This window comes from Pseudopipra pipra, chromosome 1 (genome assembly GCF_036250125.1).
Source record: "Pseudopipra pipra isolate bDixPip1 chromosome 1, bDixPip1.hap1, whole genome shotgun sequence".
Classification (NCBI taxonomy): Eukaryota; Metazoa; Chordata; class Aves; order Passeriformes; family Pipridae; genus Pseudopipra; species Pseudopipra pipra.
The window spans coordinates 124,964,039-124,984,048 of record NC_087549.1 but is presented as its reverse complement, the minus strand read 5'-3'; the positions used below and the strand labels follow the sequence as shown (position 1 = coordinate 124,984,048).

At 37.9% G+C, this 20,010-nt stretch overlaps 1 protein-coding gene across 16 annotated transcripts in view; it reads left to right on the top strand.

The window, feature by feature from the left end:
* The window catches only part of HDAC9 (histone deacetylase 9), a 460,274-nt gene that overhangs the window by 224,561 nt on the left and 215,703 nt on the right, over window positions 1-20,010 (top strand). For 10 of the 16 annotated variants that reach the window (XR_010435224.1, XM_064675750.1, XM_064675761.1 and 7 more), the window contains 4 exons: window positions 13,604-13,845; window positions 14,817-14,967; window positions 17,049-17,175; window positions 19,123-19,244. Coding sequence is in view for 15 of the 16 variants with exons in the window: in XM_064675750.1 (XP_064531820.1) it covers window positions 13,604-13,845; window positions 14,817-14,967; window positions 17,049-17,175; window positions 19,123-19,244 (642 nt within the window). In the remaining variant the exon portion in view is untranslated. The remainder of the gene's footprint in view (window positions 1-13,603; window positions 13,846-14,816; window positions 14,968-17,048; window positions 17,176-19,122; window positions 19,245-20,010) is intronic. The other 6 variants (XM_064675678.1, XM_064675766.1, XM_064675660.1 and 3 more) reach the window with 3 other exon arrangements.

Genomic DNA, 20,010 nt, shown 5'->3' with positions numbered 1-20,010 from the left:
ATTGTCAAGATTTTGGATGTGTCTTCAGATAGTTGTGAAAGACCATCACTGGATGAAACTTGTAAGATGATGTTTCTGTGGATTTTATTGAGGGTTTCATTGGCATAAGGGACAAAGTTTATTGATTTTTTTTTTTGTTTGGATGATTTGGTTTGGTTTGGTTGGGGTTTTTTTTGTTATTTCATTTATTGTAATATAAAACTATCTGTCTATATATGTATGCTGTGTCCTTAGGCTGACATCAGCCAAAATCAAAAGGAATCAAAATATCCTGTTTGTCAGACATAATTTCCAGTCAAAAATTACATTTTTCAATAAGTTGTATTTCAAGTGCATAGCAGAAAAAATTATGTCAGATGGTTCAAAAAAAGGTTTTCAAATGATCCTTAATAATTTTCTTGTTAAGTGTTCGCTTTAGCAGTTTGCCCCTGTCAACAGAAAGTGTGATCCCACCCAATAGCGTCTGGCCACACATGAGGCCACAATAACACGCTGTCAAGATAAGAGTATTTGCACAAAATTGTATCATATATGACATAAGGCTATATGTATGTCATTGTTTACTAACAATGAATCCTTGGTCTCCTAGTTCCGAGGAGTGCAGGATCTACAGTTGTTCCACCTTGTAACCCCAAGTCATGAAACTTTGCGTAATTTCATTTCCATTCCTTTTTAGAGGTGGGTGCTAAATAGAGCAGGGCATTGTCTGATGTCAGCCTCCTTGTAGTTCGTGGTAAGATCTCAGCAACTTCATTCCAGTCTGCAACTGCTCTCTTCTTTATCAGAATGTCCTCTAAGATGAGGTGGAGCAAGCTCTACAAAAGGTGGTGCAAATTCTGGAAATGTATGAATAAAGAATATAATGGAGAGTGACATTTGGTAGTTGTCCCATTTTTTAAAGGAAGATCATATGCCAGTTTTTTATCATCTTTGGTGTGGAAGTTGAGCCATTCATTTTACCTGTATTCAAAAGGCATTTTAACGTGAAGCACTTCTACATGTGTGTTGACCATCCACTTCAGTTTTCTTTTTTTGTCTGGCAGATGTAGGTGTGATTGGAAATGAAGTGGAATTTTGTGGGTGCATAAGTAAGCTCTTTCTGAACTCAGAGCTAGTCATTGGTCATTTTGTGACTCTGAGTTGTGGAGAAGGTGAAAGGTAATAGTATTGGGTATCAGCTTTTCTTTGTGGTGTTTCATCAGGTTCATAGTTCTCAATTGACAGAATATACTGACATAGTTGGAGTGAAATCAGTGACATCTCCATTGGCTGTATTTCCAGACATTTTTTCCTGCAGGTGGGCTGACTCTTGGTCATTCTCTCCTTATTTATTCTGTTTCCAGACCCTACTATTTCTGTCCTTTCTGTCCACAATGATGAGTAGCTAGTTGATTTTGTGTTAGTTCTAGGAATGGTGTTTTATGTTGGTGAGTAGGGTTAAGTCAGCTTCATGCAGTATATTCATGACCTTCAGTTCCTAGGACATTGTGTGAAATGTTTTTTATGGATATTACCATGGTCTCAGCATTAATTTAATTAATTAAACATTACAGTCTGCAGAGAGAGTGCTGGGCCAAGGTTGGTGACAGGGAAATCCATAACAGGATAGAAATTTCAGTTTAGGTATGCCCTATCAGATTAAGGGAAAAAAAACAAACAGAAGAACATCTAAAAATTAGTATAAATAACTTCATTCACCAAAATAAGTTCCTGTTTCTTAGCAGCATAACTCTAAGAAAGTGTGCATGGCACAAATATAAAAAGCCATGGGAAGTGAAAGAGTCAGGAAGAATTTTTACATTTCTGAGAAAAAACCCCAAGTTATACTGAACAGAAGAACCTCGTAAGGGATGCTGCTGCTGCAACTGAAATGCTTTGTTGAAAATCTTGGGATCCAGCCTTCTGCGGTGCCTTGATGAGGAGGTTTCAGGCTAGATTCCAGTTTGTCTCATGTTAAAGTAAACATGTTATTGACTTCTTTATGGTAACAAGCTCTCTCTGTGCTTCACCTTAAAATTAGTAGTACAGCTTTTCCATGACAAACCTTAAATTAGTTGTGCTGCCTTTTTCTCCCAGTCCTTAATATGCAATGCCTGATGCAATAATTCCATAACATATTGTTAATGCTGTCTCATTGATCACAAAGAGTTCTGCTTAGAGTGCAGAACGTGAACACTTACTTTCATGTTGCCTCTTGTACTGCAGAATTTTAGCTTGTAATGATGTTTCCAGACAGGTTCAAAAGCTCAGTCAACAGGACTAAATATTCTTCTTATTGCAGTGTGCTGAGAGTTGTTCATCTTAGATCTGGTGAGAGGGAACTTCTCCTCAGAATGATTAATGCGTTAAGTTGGGGGTAGGGGTTTCAATATGACTAGGATTTATTTAAATGATTACGCTAAGATTCTCAAAGGACCCAGAGAGTTTCTTAAAGAGTGATTTTGAGTGCTTGACTCCATTAGTCTAGTGTCCATGTTCCAGGTGTGACCTGTGGATTTCTAAAACTTGAATTTGAAATTTGAGAAGAGTTCCCGCTGATTTTTGTAGGCTTCTTAATAGGATATTTTGTTTCTGACAAAGCTTACTTGAGAAAGACTCCCTCATTTGAAACTGAAGAAATGCCCACTGGCTTACTTTCTGCTTATCAGATGAGATGAAGAGAGAAACAACCAAACCACTAGTAAGAAATGGACCTACTGAAATGTGGAAAACCAAAAATGGGTAATAACTTTTGGATTTCCAGTTTTCTGAACTGCACTTGCTAAGTGGCATCAGAATTGTGTAGAATTTTTCAATGTCTGTTGTTTCTTTTAACATGAATTTCTTAGAAGTGTTTCATTAGTTTCTGGAATGTTACAGAATGCAGAGCCATTTTTTCAGTATTTATTTAGACTAATAATGACAGAAAATATCTCAAGCTAATGTACTGAGAAAGTTTCCATCATCTTAATAATTTCTGTAGTTTGCTTTTCCTGTGTTTAAAATTTACAAAGGCAGATGTTTGGCAGAGTGAGGAGAAGTGTCTGTTTCTGTCCTGTGCTCTCCATCATCATTTGTTGACTAAGGTGACTGAACCATAAATAGACTGAAGAAAGCCTACTGTATTTACAGCAGGTAAAAAGACTTACGAGTACAGTAGTGTCTTGAACTCAAATAAGGAAAAAGTAGCAGGTTGGGTAAAAATATGAATATCTTATTATGTCAAATATTATATTTTTATTCCTTAAAATCGTATTGATCTGAAGTCATACAAGAAAGGTATACTAGTAGGAATTTTGTTAATGAGCATTTGAAGCAAAAGTAGTGATTTTCTTATCCCATTTAACAGAATCCGAATTAATCTTTATTTTCATCATGTTTGGTATCCACATATATCTGGATTAAACTGTGATATTTATTAGTGATTTCTTCCCTTCCCTTTTCTGTTCTTTCTGATTTTGTAGTTGTCCTGAAAAAACAGATTTACTCCCTCTGGTGGTTGAAACCAAGTCTCTGCATTCCAAAGAGAGCCTTTCAGAGATCTCTTCATTCTGGAGAGCAGAAATCATGAATAGTATTTACTAAGTTTAGTGTTACATCATTATAGAAAACACAGAAATAGTTTTCCTTGCTCTCATATTGAGTGTAGTGTCAGTAGTAAGTTGGTATTGATATCTGAAATCTTTTGAATTTAAAGCAGAGATTAACAGCACTTTTTCAAGAAATAAAAGTAGATCATCAAAATAAAGTAAACACAGATATGGACACAATAGGGTTGATATAATTTACTGTGGTGAAAAGTGAAAAAATTGTAAAGGTGGAATTTATATAAGTAGTGTAATAGTGATGATGCTAAGTATGTCACAAAAGTACATGAACAAGATGTTTTATACCTAGTTTGGGATTTTTTTCAGCTCAAAAACATTATTTGATTTTAAAAGTAAACATCTAAGAGTTTGCCTTTGCCAAGATACCCTTTTGTTATAAAAATGAAGACTTCTGCAATATTTGGATTACAGCTGTGAACCTAAGATGTCTGTCTCCTTTTTTCAAGTAGTTGTTCCAAATCCCAAATAGCAGAGTATGAGAGAGAGAGACTTTTTGTGATTAATTACTGCAAATGATTATGGTTTGGATCTACACTCTACAAAACCACAACTGTCTTCACATTAATGAGACAAAAATACAAGAAAGCACCCTGGAATATTGGCATTTCCTTGCTTGTGATTTCATAATGCTTTTTGTATATTTTAAGTAATCTCTTTTACTGGAGTGCCTGCCTTATGTAATGTTTTAGTAGTGGAAACGAGGCCATCCGCATGGTAGTCAAGGTTGTTCCCTGAAAGACATACTTTGTCTGCAGCAGAAGATAAATTAGATGAAGACATTTAAAACCTTCACAACCCTTTCATCAAGCTGAGAAAGAACTTCCTCAGTAACTCCTCCTTACTTTTTGTAGAGCAGCCCATCTTCTCTGCCTATTGATGGTCATTATCCATTTAACTTTGGGGCTTGCCTGCTGCATAATATCCCCATCAGGTGTATTACCTTTGTTTGTCCCTTTTCATATTCTGCCATGCCTGATTCAATTCTGCAGTCTAATAAACCCTTCCTTTCCTTTCCTGTACATCATCAGATTAGCTCAGTTGGTTAGAGCATGGTGCTAATAATACCAAGGTTGTGGGTTTGATCCCTGTGTGGACCTTTCACTTCAGAGTTGGGACTCGATGATCCTTGTGGGTCCCTTCCAGCTCAGAATATTCTGTGACTCATCCTGTGATTCTCCCATGAACTGTGATTGACCATTAGGACCATATATTTCCTGTTCATTTTCCCTGCCTTAGCCACAGTGTTTTCTCTATGCATGTTGTCAACACTTCTGCTGCTGGGTATCAGTGATCCAGCAGGTGGACTTCTGAAAAACAGCAAGCCAGTAATTTAGTATTATCTTTTCTTTTTATTTCAGTCACTATGCAAATAAACATCACAGTTAGGTGTTTTATGTGAGCAGAGGAAGCTAGACTCCTGAGTATGCTGCAGTTCAAGGCAACCTGGTACAAAGAGAAGCAGAACAGGAAAAATATATAATACAAACAAATGCATCTTTGCTAATAGACATCTACAATTGTTAATTTTGCATAGGATATATAAGAGCTTTATTTCTGAACTATAACAGTAAGTAGTATTGTGTTGCCACTTTCTGACTGGCATCTTACTTACTCTCTCATTAGAAAGATTCTTTAAAAGGTATTATTATCCTTCTGTTGGATTTTTCCCCTCAACCAGAGAAGATTTCAGTGCAGTCCTCCCTTTTTCTGTGCTTGGGATTAACATCATTTTTAGCCCCATATTTGTCAAAGTTCAGGATGTTCCATAAATATTTATTAAAAACTTTGTAATAATAGAAGATCATTTTTATTTCCTAATTGATTTTGTGAAGAAGTTACATGTACATACTAGTTTTTGCTAGGCAGTAAAAAGGAGGAAAAAAACCCCTCTAATTATTGTAGCATCTTGGGGAGCACATACTGCTACAAAAAACCCAAAACCTAACAAACTGGAAAATACTATTTTCAATGCATTTTTGCCTAAAAAACAAAGTTACCAACCGGTCCTTGAAAGATTTGCCCTATATCTTGCCTTTCAAGGGTTTCACTTGTAGCACTGTCTGTCACACCCCTGAAATAGCAAACTTATTTGGGGTCACTGGTTCAGCAAACCTCCACCCACCGTCTAATTTGCCTGGAGTATGATGCCCTGTAATACTTAAGGATGTACCTACTGGCATGCCCAAATGGTAGCTGTTTTGATACTCTCACTTCAAGAAGACCTTTTTCTCCTCTCCTCTATCTCTCTGTGTCATCACCTTGAGACTAGAATAGTCACGGCCCCACTGCTGGGAATTATTCAGTGGTCGTAAACTCAACATTGTCACCAATGTTCCCGCAGCCTTCACAGATGGAGAGGAGATGAAAGAAAGGGAAGTTAAAATCCTGTGTTCTGGATGTGTTCTCTAGTGGTGACGAGGCCGAAGGTCTCTAGAACCCCTCATGGTGCCCTTTCAGCCATCCTTGGCAACCTGGGGGACTTTATTCACCATCTTTTAATGTAGAATGATACCAATACAGTTGAAAGCATGTTGCCTTTCTCATGTGTACGTAGCATCAATCATTTATATGTGTTTTAAAAAGGAGGAGAGAGGAATCTGTTGATAGTATCATGTCTGCTCCACTGTTTTTCTTAGCATTTCAGGTTATGGTGCAAGAATTATATATGTATGCAAGTGCACACACACACATACATCACACATGCTTTCAATTTAATTAATTAATTTTAAGGTTGTATTGAACTGATTGGAAGATAGTAATAAGATGCTACCTGCTGACTTGGAGAGATTGTACCTACTGAGTTCTGCAACCATTACGTGGTGCTGCCACCAAATCAAACTTGACTTGACACCTTCAATGTGTTCTCACTGACAGTGGTACTGATCTGTACACAGAAGATCCACTACCAAAAGAATGCTATTTTAAATTCTTCCCTGACATTATTTTGTTCATGGATTCAATGCGGAGAGCACATTATTGATTAATTGACTAACTTGATGCCATAATTAACACTGATTTATTATCATTATTTAATGGTATCATCAGTATGCCATAGTCTTTAGAACTGAATTAGAATTTAGGATATTTATTTTCCTTATACCAAAAAGGCATTTTCTGGAAAGTGAAAATATGCCTGTGTGCTGATGGGTGTAGAGAACGTGTATGTAAGAGTTCTCCTAGGTGAAATATAAATAAAGTAACTCAGAAAGCCAAATAAAGCTCAGCTTGGATTTCTTGATAACAGATCATCCCAGGTTTGAGGTTAAAAGTGTTTTCACATTCTGATGTGATTTATTGGCTGTATTTGCTTTTATTTCTATGACAAAAGTGGTTGGCCTGATATTTTTATGAACTCTGGCAGGATTATAAGTGGAACTTTTGCTCATGTACTCAGTATAGAAGAAACAGCAAACACTATAACATTTATAAAAATTTTAGCGATAACAAATTCAATGGCATTTATGTTTGTGTTTGTTATGACTGTTTGACTCAAAAGTCTATTTTGAGAGAAGGAATCTGATTTTAGTAAATCAATATAATAAAGCCTTTGATTTTTTACAAAAGCCAGCTAGCTGTAACTTCAGTATTGGTATTTCAAGGCCTCTCACTGATATTTTAGAAGTTTGTGGTTGTTTGAGCTTCCTTTCCAAGCCCTGGGGAAATAAGAGTATGGTAAATCAAAGCCCAGATCACTGTTTGCATTTATTTTACTTCTCATTATGCCATGTATGCAAACACTTAAAAGAAATAGAGAAAAGGTATAATCATGATAAGATCCCTTTTATAGAACAAAGGGGAATACATTTCTAGTTTAATTTATTACACTTCTCCTTAGTACTATAAACTTGAGTGGCTCATGAAATTTGACAGTTCCCTTACACTTCTAATTCAGTGATAGTACTTTTTAAAATAATTACTGCCTCTTGAGGCATAATCCAAGAAAATAACTGGAAAGCATTTTTTCTGATCTGAAATGTGTCTTAATTTCTTGTCCTTTCCAAATGAGGAAGTTTAAAAAGTACAAACTGTAGTTGAGTACTTAACTGCCATAAAAAGTCATCGTGTTGCCTTTGAAATAAATTTTCCATTTGCATTTACTGTTTTCTTTCTGCTTTCCTTGCCTGTGACAACCAAAATCCAGTGTATGATTGAAGATATATAATGAATCAAAATATTTAATAACATTCAGTGAAATCTAAGTGTCACTTTTTTCAGCTTGATGCACTCTATAGCGTATTGTGAGAGTGGAGGAAAAACCTCTGCTGATTTTAAGTATTGCAGAAAAAGTTTTCTAAGTGTCATCTTAAATCTGGATGCTTTTTCCCTGTGCTAAAATGAGATGCTCTCAAGGCTGATTTCTTTCATCCCTGTTCTCTTGAGAGAGGCTCTGCATCAAGCTTCTCAGGTGGCATAAGGAAGGTTTGCATATATTGAAGTTAACAGAGAGATGACAGATTATGCCAGCTGAGAATTGAGGTACAAGATTCTAGCTACCAGAGCTGAAATGATAAAAGCATCCCATGGGAGGTAACCTAACCTTTCACAGTTTATTGATCATCTGACTTGTACTTCTGATGTCACTAGTTATTCTTACGATTTCAGCTTCTCTCTTGTGCCGTCTGCCACACAGGTCTTGCTGTGGCACAGCTTCCCCCAGAAAGCTGCCAGACACCTTTCCTTTGGGGACCAGGCTCCAGATTAGGACATTTTCTGCAGTCTTGAACACTGAACAATTGCTGTAGCAGTTTTTCATCCAGTCTTCGTCCTCTTTAGTCATGGCTATTCAAAACCACTTTGCTCGCTTAATTTCCCAGCATCCTCACAGCGGACACATAGCTCCTTTGTAAGCTCTTTATTTACACTGTGGCCTCACTGCCACCTTATCAGTGTGCCAGGGCTGCTCTTAGATTTCAGAGTGAACAGTGCCCCTCTGATGCTGCTTATCAGCGCAGAAAGTTCAGAAATTTTGACTCCTTTCCCTGATCTTCATCCTGTGCTTGTGTCTTATTGCGTGGCCAGTCCTTTCCTGTCCCATCTCCTGCCAGTTACTTGGTGTCTCACATGACTGCCAAAGTTTTGCTCTTGCCCTCTGTTTGTTAATCCTGCAACTTCCAGCCTGCTATGGTATTTCATTTTTTCAGTCTTTTCAAAGATTTTTTTCAATCTGTTTCAAAGACACTGTTACAGTGAATGAGTTGACACATAAATCTGGTTAAAAAATTCTAGGTTTAAACTGACGAGTAAATTTACTGATTATCTTTACTGATTATCTTTATTCCCACCATTTAGAGCTCTTTTCTATAAGTTCTTTAGAGCTCTGATTATGTCATGACTGACTGATGACTAATCCTGCAAAAAGGAAGAGTTTTCACTTTCTTTGAAAGAAGAGGCCAAATGGAGGCATTTTCTTTTGCACTAAAATTTGCAAAATTTTTCTAGTTTGTTTTCATTTTATGAAAAACATATGAAATCTATGAGAAGTACTGTACAAGTTAATAATAACTTTAGGTGGGCTTTGTTTTGTAGATCAAAGTTCGAAAGAGTAACACTAGTATAAACAGCTCTCTCATTCTCTCTTTGTAATACTTCACCAAGATGATGTCTGGGGTAAGGAGTGGCCATTTCTAGGCAGAATGGTTCCTCTAGATTTTACTTGGGTTTTGTGTGTTTTCAGAAATATGTTTTTATTGCCTAATACTGAAATTGCTAGTTGGAGGAGCTTGTGACATGTAGTTTTAATTTAGTGTTCCGGCTTTTGTAGTACTTCTTGTTCACTTCATAAACCTTAACTGCTTCTCCAGTAAAATTCTGCCTTGGATGACCAAGGCAGGAGAAGGAGCTCACCAGCTTCATGCCCTGTTCCTCTGTCCAGCCTTCCTTACTGTCCCAGCCCAACAGCATAACTGAGACATTCCTTTGGGAAAAGGTTAACTTGGATTCCTGCAGTCCCAGCAATTTCACACAGTTCCTCTTCTGTAACAATCATAAATGTACTAGACAAGATGGTCTGATAAGGAAGTCTACTAGGGTTCTTCTTCATTCCATCTCAAATCAGGATTGGTGACTGTTCAGCTGATGGCAGCGTTGCTTGTTTAGGTTCCTGGTTTTAAAGATGGCATAAACGTCTGCCAAGAAAGGTAACTGCCAACAAAAAAAGAAGATTGCCCCTCTTGGGAGATGGTAAGAAAGCGGACTGCTTTATTTTCTGATATTTTCCTTTAGCACGTCTAATTTGGAAGATCTGTGTTTCTAATACATCAGGAATTGAAACCAGTCACCAGAAAAAAAGCTTGAAATGCCCTTTCTTAGTGGAAGACTTAACAGTTGTTCAGTGTTCCCATTTTAAGGAATAGTTTCAAAAAGCGAAGCCTGAGGGTTAAAACAAGCTCTTTTACCTTTTTTTACATATGATCCAAGAATCTAAGTCACTCAGCAAACATGCCATTCTGCAAGTGTCTTATTTTCTTTCCACAGAATTTCAAAAGCCCTGTGGGAAGTGCCATTTATGGAATATAATTGATATGGATGCTCTTCTGAGACTATTTTTGTTGTTATGTTTCAAGATAAAAGCAATCGAGTATTTATAGGAAAAATAAATACATATGCCTTTTGCAATGTGTTGTAGCTGAAAATTAAATATTTTTCTACTCAAATTTTGGCATATTTCCTGGAATCACTGAGCTTTCAGTAACATTTTTAGTTAATATTCTGCAGCCTACTGTTGTATTCACTGCAGCTGACGTGAGCTCAGAGAGTTTGTCTTTATTTAACCTTAGAGAGGAATCCCAGGCTTGCTCTGTAGTCGGCAGAGCTGTTGGGAAGGATCTGCTCTGGACCACAGTGGAAAGAGTACGGACAGGGTCCCACTCTGAATCATGTCCACTACGACCTTACTCCATTGGTGATACTGAAAATCCTGCAAAATAAGTGAAGTTAGCCTTTGTCAAACTGATTAATATTTTCTGTCATTATCCATCCCTTTCCTTCTCTTTCTAATATCTTGATGAATCCTGTTGCTTAAGTCCTGCATCGCACTGATTCTCGTGATGTTTGAAGTTGAGGGCACTGATTAGGACAATTTTTTTACCTGTAAAATACATATATCTGTGTAGAGGGTGTGAAAAAACATATAAAACTCCAATGAGAGTAAACATTCTGTATCACCTTTGCTCTCTGGAGACAATTGCATTGGGAGGGGCAGGGAGGAAGATGCTTCAGCTAAAAGTCAGAGCTTTTAAAGACGCTGATTCTGATTCTCTGCTCTATTACATATTTTTCACACTGATGTACTTCCACAGGGCTGCTTCATCTCATTCTTGTTAGCTACTAACAAGTAAGAAGAATCTAAATGACTTTTGGCATTAGGACAGAGGAACAGAGAACAGCAAACCTTTCAGTTTGATTGGTAATCTTACAGTTACTTGTTTATAATAATTTAACTGATGAGGTTGACTATTACTCAGCTAATTATTACTAAGTACAGTTTTAAGATAGTAATTACCCTCAAAAGTTAGTATTTGCTATGTTAGCTGTTAGTATTGGATGTAACCTTAATGTTAGCAATATTTATGCCAGGAAATAAATGCTTGTCTTTATTTGCCAGTAAATAATGGCACTGAAATTACATGAAATATTATGTATTGATTTCTCTGGATTCAAGTCTCTGTAACTACCTTATGTCATTAGTGTTTGTTTTCCCCCCACATGAAGGAACAAGGTTAAGGCCAACTTGATGAAGTAGCACCACTGCAGTGCTAGATTTATTATTTGAGTGTGTGAAAATTCTTGAAAATGTGTAGCTTATCAAACTGAGCCTGGTTTCAGTTGTAGATTTTACTAATAGTGGAAGGAAATTTCCATTGTTAGAAAAATCTGGAGGCCTCCTCTCATGCTGATTTCTCTGAAAATGAAGACATGGGATGCTGGTCCATGATAGAATGTATAATCAGCATGAATCACAGTGAAGATATGCAGGGGTTGATTTACAGCCAGTATCTGCAAAGTGAGCTGCAGGGCTTAGTTTGCAAACACTATTGTGAACCAAACCCTGCGGGGTTCAGTTTGCAAACACTATTGTGAACCAGCCCTTGCAGGGCTTGCCGAGCTCCAGTTACTGCTACTGCTCCTAGTAAGGCTTATTATCCTGTCACAGAAGATGTAAGAAAATCCATCTCTCCCCTTTAAACTTGATAAACCTTTGTCACCTACAATGCAATTAATGTTAAAAATAGAAGAGTGCTGATGATAAGATTGTGACTTGCAGGCAATGAACCATTGTCCAAGTACAGGAGACTTATCTGGAGGGCCAGTCAGCCTACACCGTTTGCTGTCAGTTTGCTGATTGCCATTTCTCTCTGGGTTTGATGAAATATTCATGTCTCTGCTCTGCTCTCTGCAAGCACTATTGATTTCTTGTATAAACGCAGCTATATTTAGTCTAGACAAATGGAATGTGGATTGCTGCTGAATAAATGGGATGAAAGGCTGGGGTTTTGCCTGTATGTCTCTCTTGGTCGGTAGCAATTATTTATAATCAAGAGTAGTTTTTGTAAGTTAAAGGTGATTTTTTATAATTTGTTTCAGAACAAAAGTAAGCACTTAGACACAATCATTCTGTTGGGATAGAGGGTTAAGAAGGTGAGTTACACTCTGAGGTTTACAATCATAGTTATTAGGATTTTTTTTTAAAAAGGGGGCCAGAAAATTGTATATTTTCAGAATTTTGAGAAGAAAAAAGTATGAGCAGTAGAAGAGATTTTTTTAAATCTCTTCTTTTCTTTTTAAAAATTCTTTTACTAATAGATTTGATCATACAGTTAGAATTCAGTTCTTTCCATTTGCTGCAGTTTCAACTTTTACAGCTTCGATTTTGCTGCTTCTACTTGCTAAAATATTTCTGTTTCATTTGGTTTTCTCCTTGAAAACAAGTACAGATGAAGAAGAGAAAAAGGAGAAAATATGTTTGAAATCTTGTTCCAGAGTAATTTCTGACAACATGTTTGTTTTCAATTAATAATCTTATTTTCCAATGAAGATAGGGGAGGAAGAGAAACTGGAGAGAATGTGTTTGTGTTCCACTGTCCTCTCGTGGATGGAATCAGAACTGCTGAGCTTTAGCAGAGACCTTCAGCTGCTATTTATTTTTCTCTTGTAGAAATGTTACTTGCTAGTTTTTTTGTTCTGCAACAGGTAAAATTACATTCAGTCACTTCACTTAATGTGAAAACCAAAGCTTTACAAGTATTGTAGTGAAAATTATCAAATCTCTCTCCCTTAGTCCCTTCTATTTAAATTAGGAGATAGAAAAATAAGAATTCTTCATTAAGTACTTTAATGCTGGATTAACAATACATAACATAGCTACAAAAAGTTGGAATAATTCAAGATGTTGTCGTTTTCTTACAAGCCACATATAGTGTATTGTGTCTAATCCACTTCAAGCATGGTGGTCATTTTTCCAAAAGCTGTATTAAAACTTGTTTTGTGTGTGAAATTATTTTCCTGTAATGTTATATGTGTTATTCCTCTGTGTTTGCCAGGTGTATTTTTATGCAGTAGGTATGTGTAACACCAACCTTAAAAAATCTACACACTAGTTTTGAAAAATGTCTTGCAATACAGTGAGAATGGCAATGCCTTCATCTTATGCTGAGGAAGTGCCCTGAGTGTTTATTGTGTAGTATTAATAGTGCCTAGGAGATTCTAATGAAGTATGACTCCACTAGGCTATGACATGGTTTTAGAACAGGGTTGCTGGTTAGTCTGTTTAGCAGAATATTAATCTGTGAGTATTTTAACAGGGAATGGAAAGAAAGTGCTGAATAATTTGTAAAATCTCCAGTCGCTGGTAGGAATGTCTAAAGTTTGCACACAGCAGAGGTTGCATTAATGTTTTAAAAGGCCTGTATATTGAATCAGTCTTTGAGTGAAATTGGTCTTTTTCCTGGTAGGAATGATCTCTATTCTCCTTCTCCAGTTATATTTAATATATATGTTTTGTTTTTTTCTTCCCCCAGTGGATGTAAAGTCAGAGGTTCCCGTGGGGTTAGAGCCTATCTCACCATTAGACTTGCGAACTGATCTCAGGATGATGGTTCCCATGGTGGACCCAATTATGCGTGAAAAGCAGCTACAGCAGGAACTACTCCTGATCCAGCAGCAGCAGCAAATTCAGAAACAACTGCTGATTGCAGAGTTTCAGAAGCAGCATGAAAACCTGACCCGCCAGCATCAGGCCCAGCTCCAGGAGCACATAAAGGTAGCAACATTTTTCATTTATCCCTCACTTTATCTGCAAACTGAATATCCTTAGGCAGACATGAAAAGGGAACATGCCTGAAAGGTTTGCTGTGACTGAGAGGTGGTGTTGGAGTGCTTCTTTCTCTGTACTGAGGTGATAAATGCCTTTTCAAGCCAAACTCCTAGCACCTATCAGTGACTTGCCCGCAGCAGACCGAGGCAGTACTATGAGGATCATCAAGCTCATGAAGCTACCACAACCACAAAAAAATCAAACTATCTATTTTACAACCTGAATTTTCAGCCAGACTTCAATATGGCTGTCTTTTCGATATGTGCAGTTTTTGGTATATTAAAGACTTTTGGGGGGGCTACTGTGTGAGTTTGTGACAAAAAATCAAATATAGGCAAGTGCATAGTATTTGCATTTGGAAAATGGAGGCAGGCCCTGAAAGTGTCATGTTTTCGCTCTTCTCTGATCTGCCTCATAGAATATAAAAAAGAAATGATTTATGGGATTGCATGCACTATGGTGGGCTTACTATAATGGATTTTGACTGGGAATTTATGATCTTGCCTTTCTTTTCATTTTTCCTTCTTATCTACTTGCCATTATGCTGCTGTGCTAAGCTTCCACCGTGTGGGGCAGCCAGAGCTGGGTGATACACAGGCAAAAAACACTGTGCAGTTTCCAGGCATCTTTGCTGAAAGAGGGAGAAGTGAAACCAGAGCAGCAGGCTGCTTCCTGACATTAGAGTTCATTTTAGTGACAGCCATGTCACTATCCCGCATAATGCAGCATATCCATTCATATCCAGCATAATGCACTACCCTGCTTAAAAGACTGGGGAAAATCAGTTAAGAGATGAAAAGAAGTGTAAGCAGAAAGCAAGCACCAATCCACAGATACTCAAGGGGGTTGTTTTAACCAGGACTGACATAGAAAACAGTGCAAACTGCACTTTCTCATGTCTTTTTGTTCTGTGCAAGTTACAACAGGAACTCCTAGCCATTAAACAACAGCAAGAACTCCTTGAAAAAGAGCAGAAACTGGAGCAGCAAAGACAAGAGCAGGAACTGGAGAGGCATCGCAGGGAGCAACAGCTTCCTCCCCTCCGAGGCAAAGAAAGAGGACGAGAAAGTAAGAACCAATGTACCATGAATCCTAATAAGAAATTAATCTATTCCCCTTTGCATTCTCCCAGCCAAAATGGACTATGAACAGGAACCTGAGGGAAGCCTATTACTGTGTGAAATACGCAGCTTGACAGGTCGAGGCTGTGCTTGGAGAAGGGCAGGGCCACCCACTGCACCCACAGAAACACATTTCTGTTTTGTGTGCAGACTTGGGGGACCAGTGGAAAGCACAGTTTGACAGACCTGTGTATATGCTTCTCAAGAATCTAGCTCTTCTTATAAAAATTGAGGGAATTTGAAAACCTAAAGCTTCATATGAGAACTTTTTTCTGAAGAGCTTATTTCTTAATACAGAAAGCACTACAAAAGAGCAAAAAATCAAATTGCTTGCTGATTAACTTATTTGAGCATTGTGTCAAGATTGAAAATACAAGGAAATATTTAATGATTTGGATGAGACTTCTGAATACTTTTGCTAGTACTTTTACTTTTTCAAACTGCTTGGCTTTGTTCTTGATGCCATTTCATGAGGCCCAACCAAGAGCTATTTGTAGCTTATATATAGTTTTAAGGAAAAAAAGCCAACTATAAAGGGTTGGTGGGATTTGGTGCTCACTAGAGGGAGACAGATACAAATAGTTCTCCTTAGTGAGGCCAGTCTAAAAATCAGGTTTAAGTACAGTGTGAAGGTATTCAAAATGAAGCTGCCACAAACAGATACTGTTACTTGCCCTAAATGAGCAGAAGAACTAAGTGACAAAGACCAAAGCAGAATGAAGCTGTACAACATGAACCTGCTTTTTTTTCTTGTGTGGAAAAATGTATCAGTTCAACAGTTATAAGGTGTCCATGGTTCTTCCAGTACTTTGACGAACAATGAGCCCATAAAACATCACCAGCATATTGACCCAGAAGTGTGAGGGTGGTAGAAACTGCAGGAACAAAAGGTTCCTCTAAGTGGTATGAAAAATCAGCCTCCCCATAAACAGTTGGGCTTTATTAGTGCTCCTGCCAGAGGAAGAGTGGAGATGTGAACTCAATGGTTCCCTTCTCAATTTGACTTGCTGTTCAGTATGTAGCAGCCAACCAAGCAGCTTGTGACACCTCTGGGCCCAGCCTCAGCCCCAGTGTTGGTTGTTGCTGATGTTCTACTTAATGAGTAGAGGAAAAAAAGGAAGGTTCAGGGAAGGGATTTAGGGTGTGAAGCCTAGGGGTATTTTATGGGAACTAGGTCCCAGGGGGACATGCGCAACAGCTAGCTGTGGTGTATCAGGGTTAGGTTACCAAATATATGGAGTATCAAGTATGCCTTACTGCTGCTACTTTCAAAGAAATGGGTTTTCTTCCCCCCCTTTTTTTTTTCTTTTTTTGTCACTGATTGTGGAAAATCAAAAGATTTTTCTTTTTCATACTTTTTTTTTTTAAAATGAAGAGTATTATGGCTGTGAGTAAAGAAGCATGTCCTGTGCTGCAAGTAGGAGTTGGAAGTTTGACCTTACATTGACATGCTCTACTTCTTGTTCTGTATTGAGCTAGCCACCAAGAGAGGTCAAAATGCACTATCTTCTGTCTTCCAGACATTATGGGTACAGGCTTTTAAGGGGCTTCGGTAGAAAGTCTCACTGCTGACTCTTTCTGCAGTGTTCTGTTTATAATCAAGACAGTGTTTAGAGGGCAGTTTGCTGTGTTGTTACTATTACTTTACAAAAAGAAAAAAACGTTCTTTACTGCAAACTCGAAGTGACCTTTTGTCACTGTCTTTTTAGTTCTATCCTTGGTTTAGTATTTGGGAATTATTAGGAAATAATTTAAATTCTTTAGATACATCTGGCCCTGGATAAATGGCCTCCTCTACTGTTGAAATATTCCTTATGACTTCACTGGAGTTTGGGATTATGGCCAATTTAAGGCTTCAACTGACAAACATATAATCCAAATGTTATCTCATTTTGACTGATTTCCACCACTATTTTTTATGGTATACAACACTTCCAGCAACAAGACACAGGCTCTGTTTAGGGTTTTGTTTTCTTTAAAAAAGTAATTTTTTTCGAGATAAAATATATTTAATTCTGTGTGTCTCAGGGGCAGTGGCCAGTACAGAAGTGAAGCAGAAACTTCAGGAGTTCCTGTTGAGTAAATCGGCAACAAAAGACTCTCCGGCAAATGGGAAGAATCATTCCATGAACCGCCACCCCAAGCTCTGGTACACGTATGTTCAGTGTTAAGCTGCTTCCTTGCCTTGTTGAGATATCAGTTAAAACTTGCCAGAATGCTTTTGCAGCAGGGTTATTGAGCCTCTGCCTCCAGAGCAAGACAGAAGTTTAACAAAAAAATCATCAAAAAGCCATAAGTTATATTTCTGGTTAAACTGAGCACTCAGTGTTCAGTGATGAGAAGAGAGCTCCACAGAACAAGATTCTTTTTTATTTCAGCTGCTTCATCTTTTGATGCTATCACAAATACCTGTAATTTTTCCAAGTATCTTCAAATTTTACAGTTAGGACAACTTTGTGTTTGACTTACTTGGATTTGGAATCAATCACAAAACTTATTTCTTCTTGAAGAGATGCTGCTTTGATTCCAGTGAAGTTCCTTGAATGGCATGAGTAACTCAACGGGATTTTGAGAAAGATAGTGGTCATTTAATTTTTCTTATTCTGATGGATTTTAGTGTCTGAAACCACATATTCTTTTCATGCCTTGGCCTTGATAAGAATCTGCTTAGACCTTCAGGCAAGCGATTTTGTTGTCCTGCAGTGGGCCTATTAACATGTTAAGAGTTTACAGTTTTGCAGTTTTTATTCTCCCCCCCCTGTTTTTTTTTAACTTATTAGTTCCTTTTTGACTGCCCTATTGCAACAGACACATAAGTCAATCCTACAAAATGAACTCTGGCTACATTTCTGAAAGGCTTCAATGTTATGCCTAAACTGACCTTCAATAGGACAAATGGAAGTGCATATGGTATACTAGATTTCCGTCTTGTGCTTGTTCTTTTTGAAAAGGATTACTGAAGGCCTGCCCATGGAGTTTCCACTCTGAGCGCTGTAGTATCATGATTTAATGTATTGTTACATTGTCTTTGGTGCAGATACAATGCTTACTTAATTTTTTTCTTCCACATAATGTGTAAAATTCTCTTGAATATGTAAGTTTCCTGGACTAATAATCTGAGCTTAGTTCTGAGTCTTCAGATGAGTGGGAACGAGGAGCTTTGCAGAGCACGTCTTCAGCTACACTGCAGAAAGTAGTCCTTCCTCTCATGGTAGAGCCCCTTTTGACAGAGACATGGTATTAACTACACTGTGTTAGAAAGACAGGGAGAGTCTGTAAAAGGCCAAGTAAAATTATGTTTTGATAAACAAAAGTTTGAAAGTTTCCCTTCTGTCCTTCTCTCCCCAACTCTAAATAAAAAAATCAACCAAAAAACCCAACAAAACCAACCAAACAAAAAAACCTACCAACCCCTGAACAAACTATGCAATTTCTATGCAATTTGCAGTTTCTGCATTCAGAAAGATCTGCCCACGCTATTTCTTTCATCCAGCAGTTGTCAGAAAACACTCTTCAGCGTGGAGCTTCTCTGCTGACATGACTGCTGTGCGCTTCAGAGTGATGTGCTCACAAAACTTACAGGTTGAATTTAAATGCAAGATTTTATCTACTTTGTACACTAAATAGTTTATTTGTATTTTTTCACAGATAATAATAATTCAGTATGTCTGGGTAATTTTATACAAGCGGCCCCATCCTGAAAATCCCCCACATTTTGATAGGGGAGGCTTGATCAACACATCTATTTGTACGTGATAAAAAGGACTTAAATGGCTTTTGCTGTGTGTCAGCTGATTCATATTAAAATGCAACCATCTGAAATGGTCAATTCCCCACACTGGTGACAGATCCTGTCTGTAGGTCAACATGACTCTTATCCTATGTGACTTTTATAATGAGTGCAAAAAGTGAGTTCTTGGGAATCCCAAGGAGTTCCATAACTTACTGTAAGAGTGAAATTGGTTACATGAGCCTGTGGTTTGTGCACACTTACACGAACAAGAACATAAACACAGCTGAGACATATGTACAACATGTGTAGATAGTTACTGCTGGTCACCTCAGTGACTGCTAATTTGTGACCTCTCTGTGTCTGCTGCAGGGCTGCCCACCATACCTCACTGGATCAAAGCTCTCCACCCCTGAGCGGGGCCTCACCACCATACAAATACACTTTACCAGGAGCACAGGATGCCAAGGATGATTTTCCACTTCGTAAAACGGGTGAGTTAGCATAGTTTATTCGAACCCCTTGCCCAGCAGTTCTCCCACCCTTTATTTCAACCAGGCTGTCCATCAGCAAGGCATATACCATATTCCACAAATCCTTTTCAGGATGATACTATGGGTAAGTTCAAAGATCCTGGCTTCATCTTTACAAGGTCACACTGGCCACATGGTATCAAGAGTCAGTGTTTCTCAGTGCTAACAGCTAGTGCAAGCTTCGGTCCTGATAAATTCAGTTTCTAAACAGACCACAATTTCAGGGACGTATATTTTCTTTGTCTCAGTATTACTTCTGGCTTTAGCAGCTCTCTCTGTCTTGCATGGTAGATACAGTATCTATCTCCAGACAGTTTTCTGCCATTAGACAGTGTTTTTTCAGGGCAAATCATGAAAAGAGGAGGAATTGGATTAACATTATATTTTGTGTCATTGGTTGTCAAAGTTTGTATACGTATGTGCATATACACACATTTGCATGTCTTCTTATGCATAGGAATGTGTAATATTTTACAATGTTCTTTTGAAGGTTTCTAAATATTTTAGAAGATTTAGCAATTAAATGTTTTGTATTGACAGCAGGTGAACTGTAGACTTGATGTTTTTGCACCATAAAGAAAGCTAGAAGGATGGCGGTGGAGTCCATGAGGCTGTTGCCTCAGGTCCTTGGTGCAGTGACTGGTATCCAGGAATGCAGAGAGACACTCAGAGGAGGTGGGGGGAAAGGAAAAGAAAACATTAGATCGCTTATTGCATGGGTCTGCTG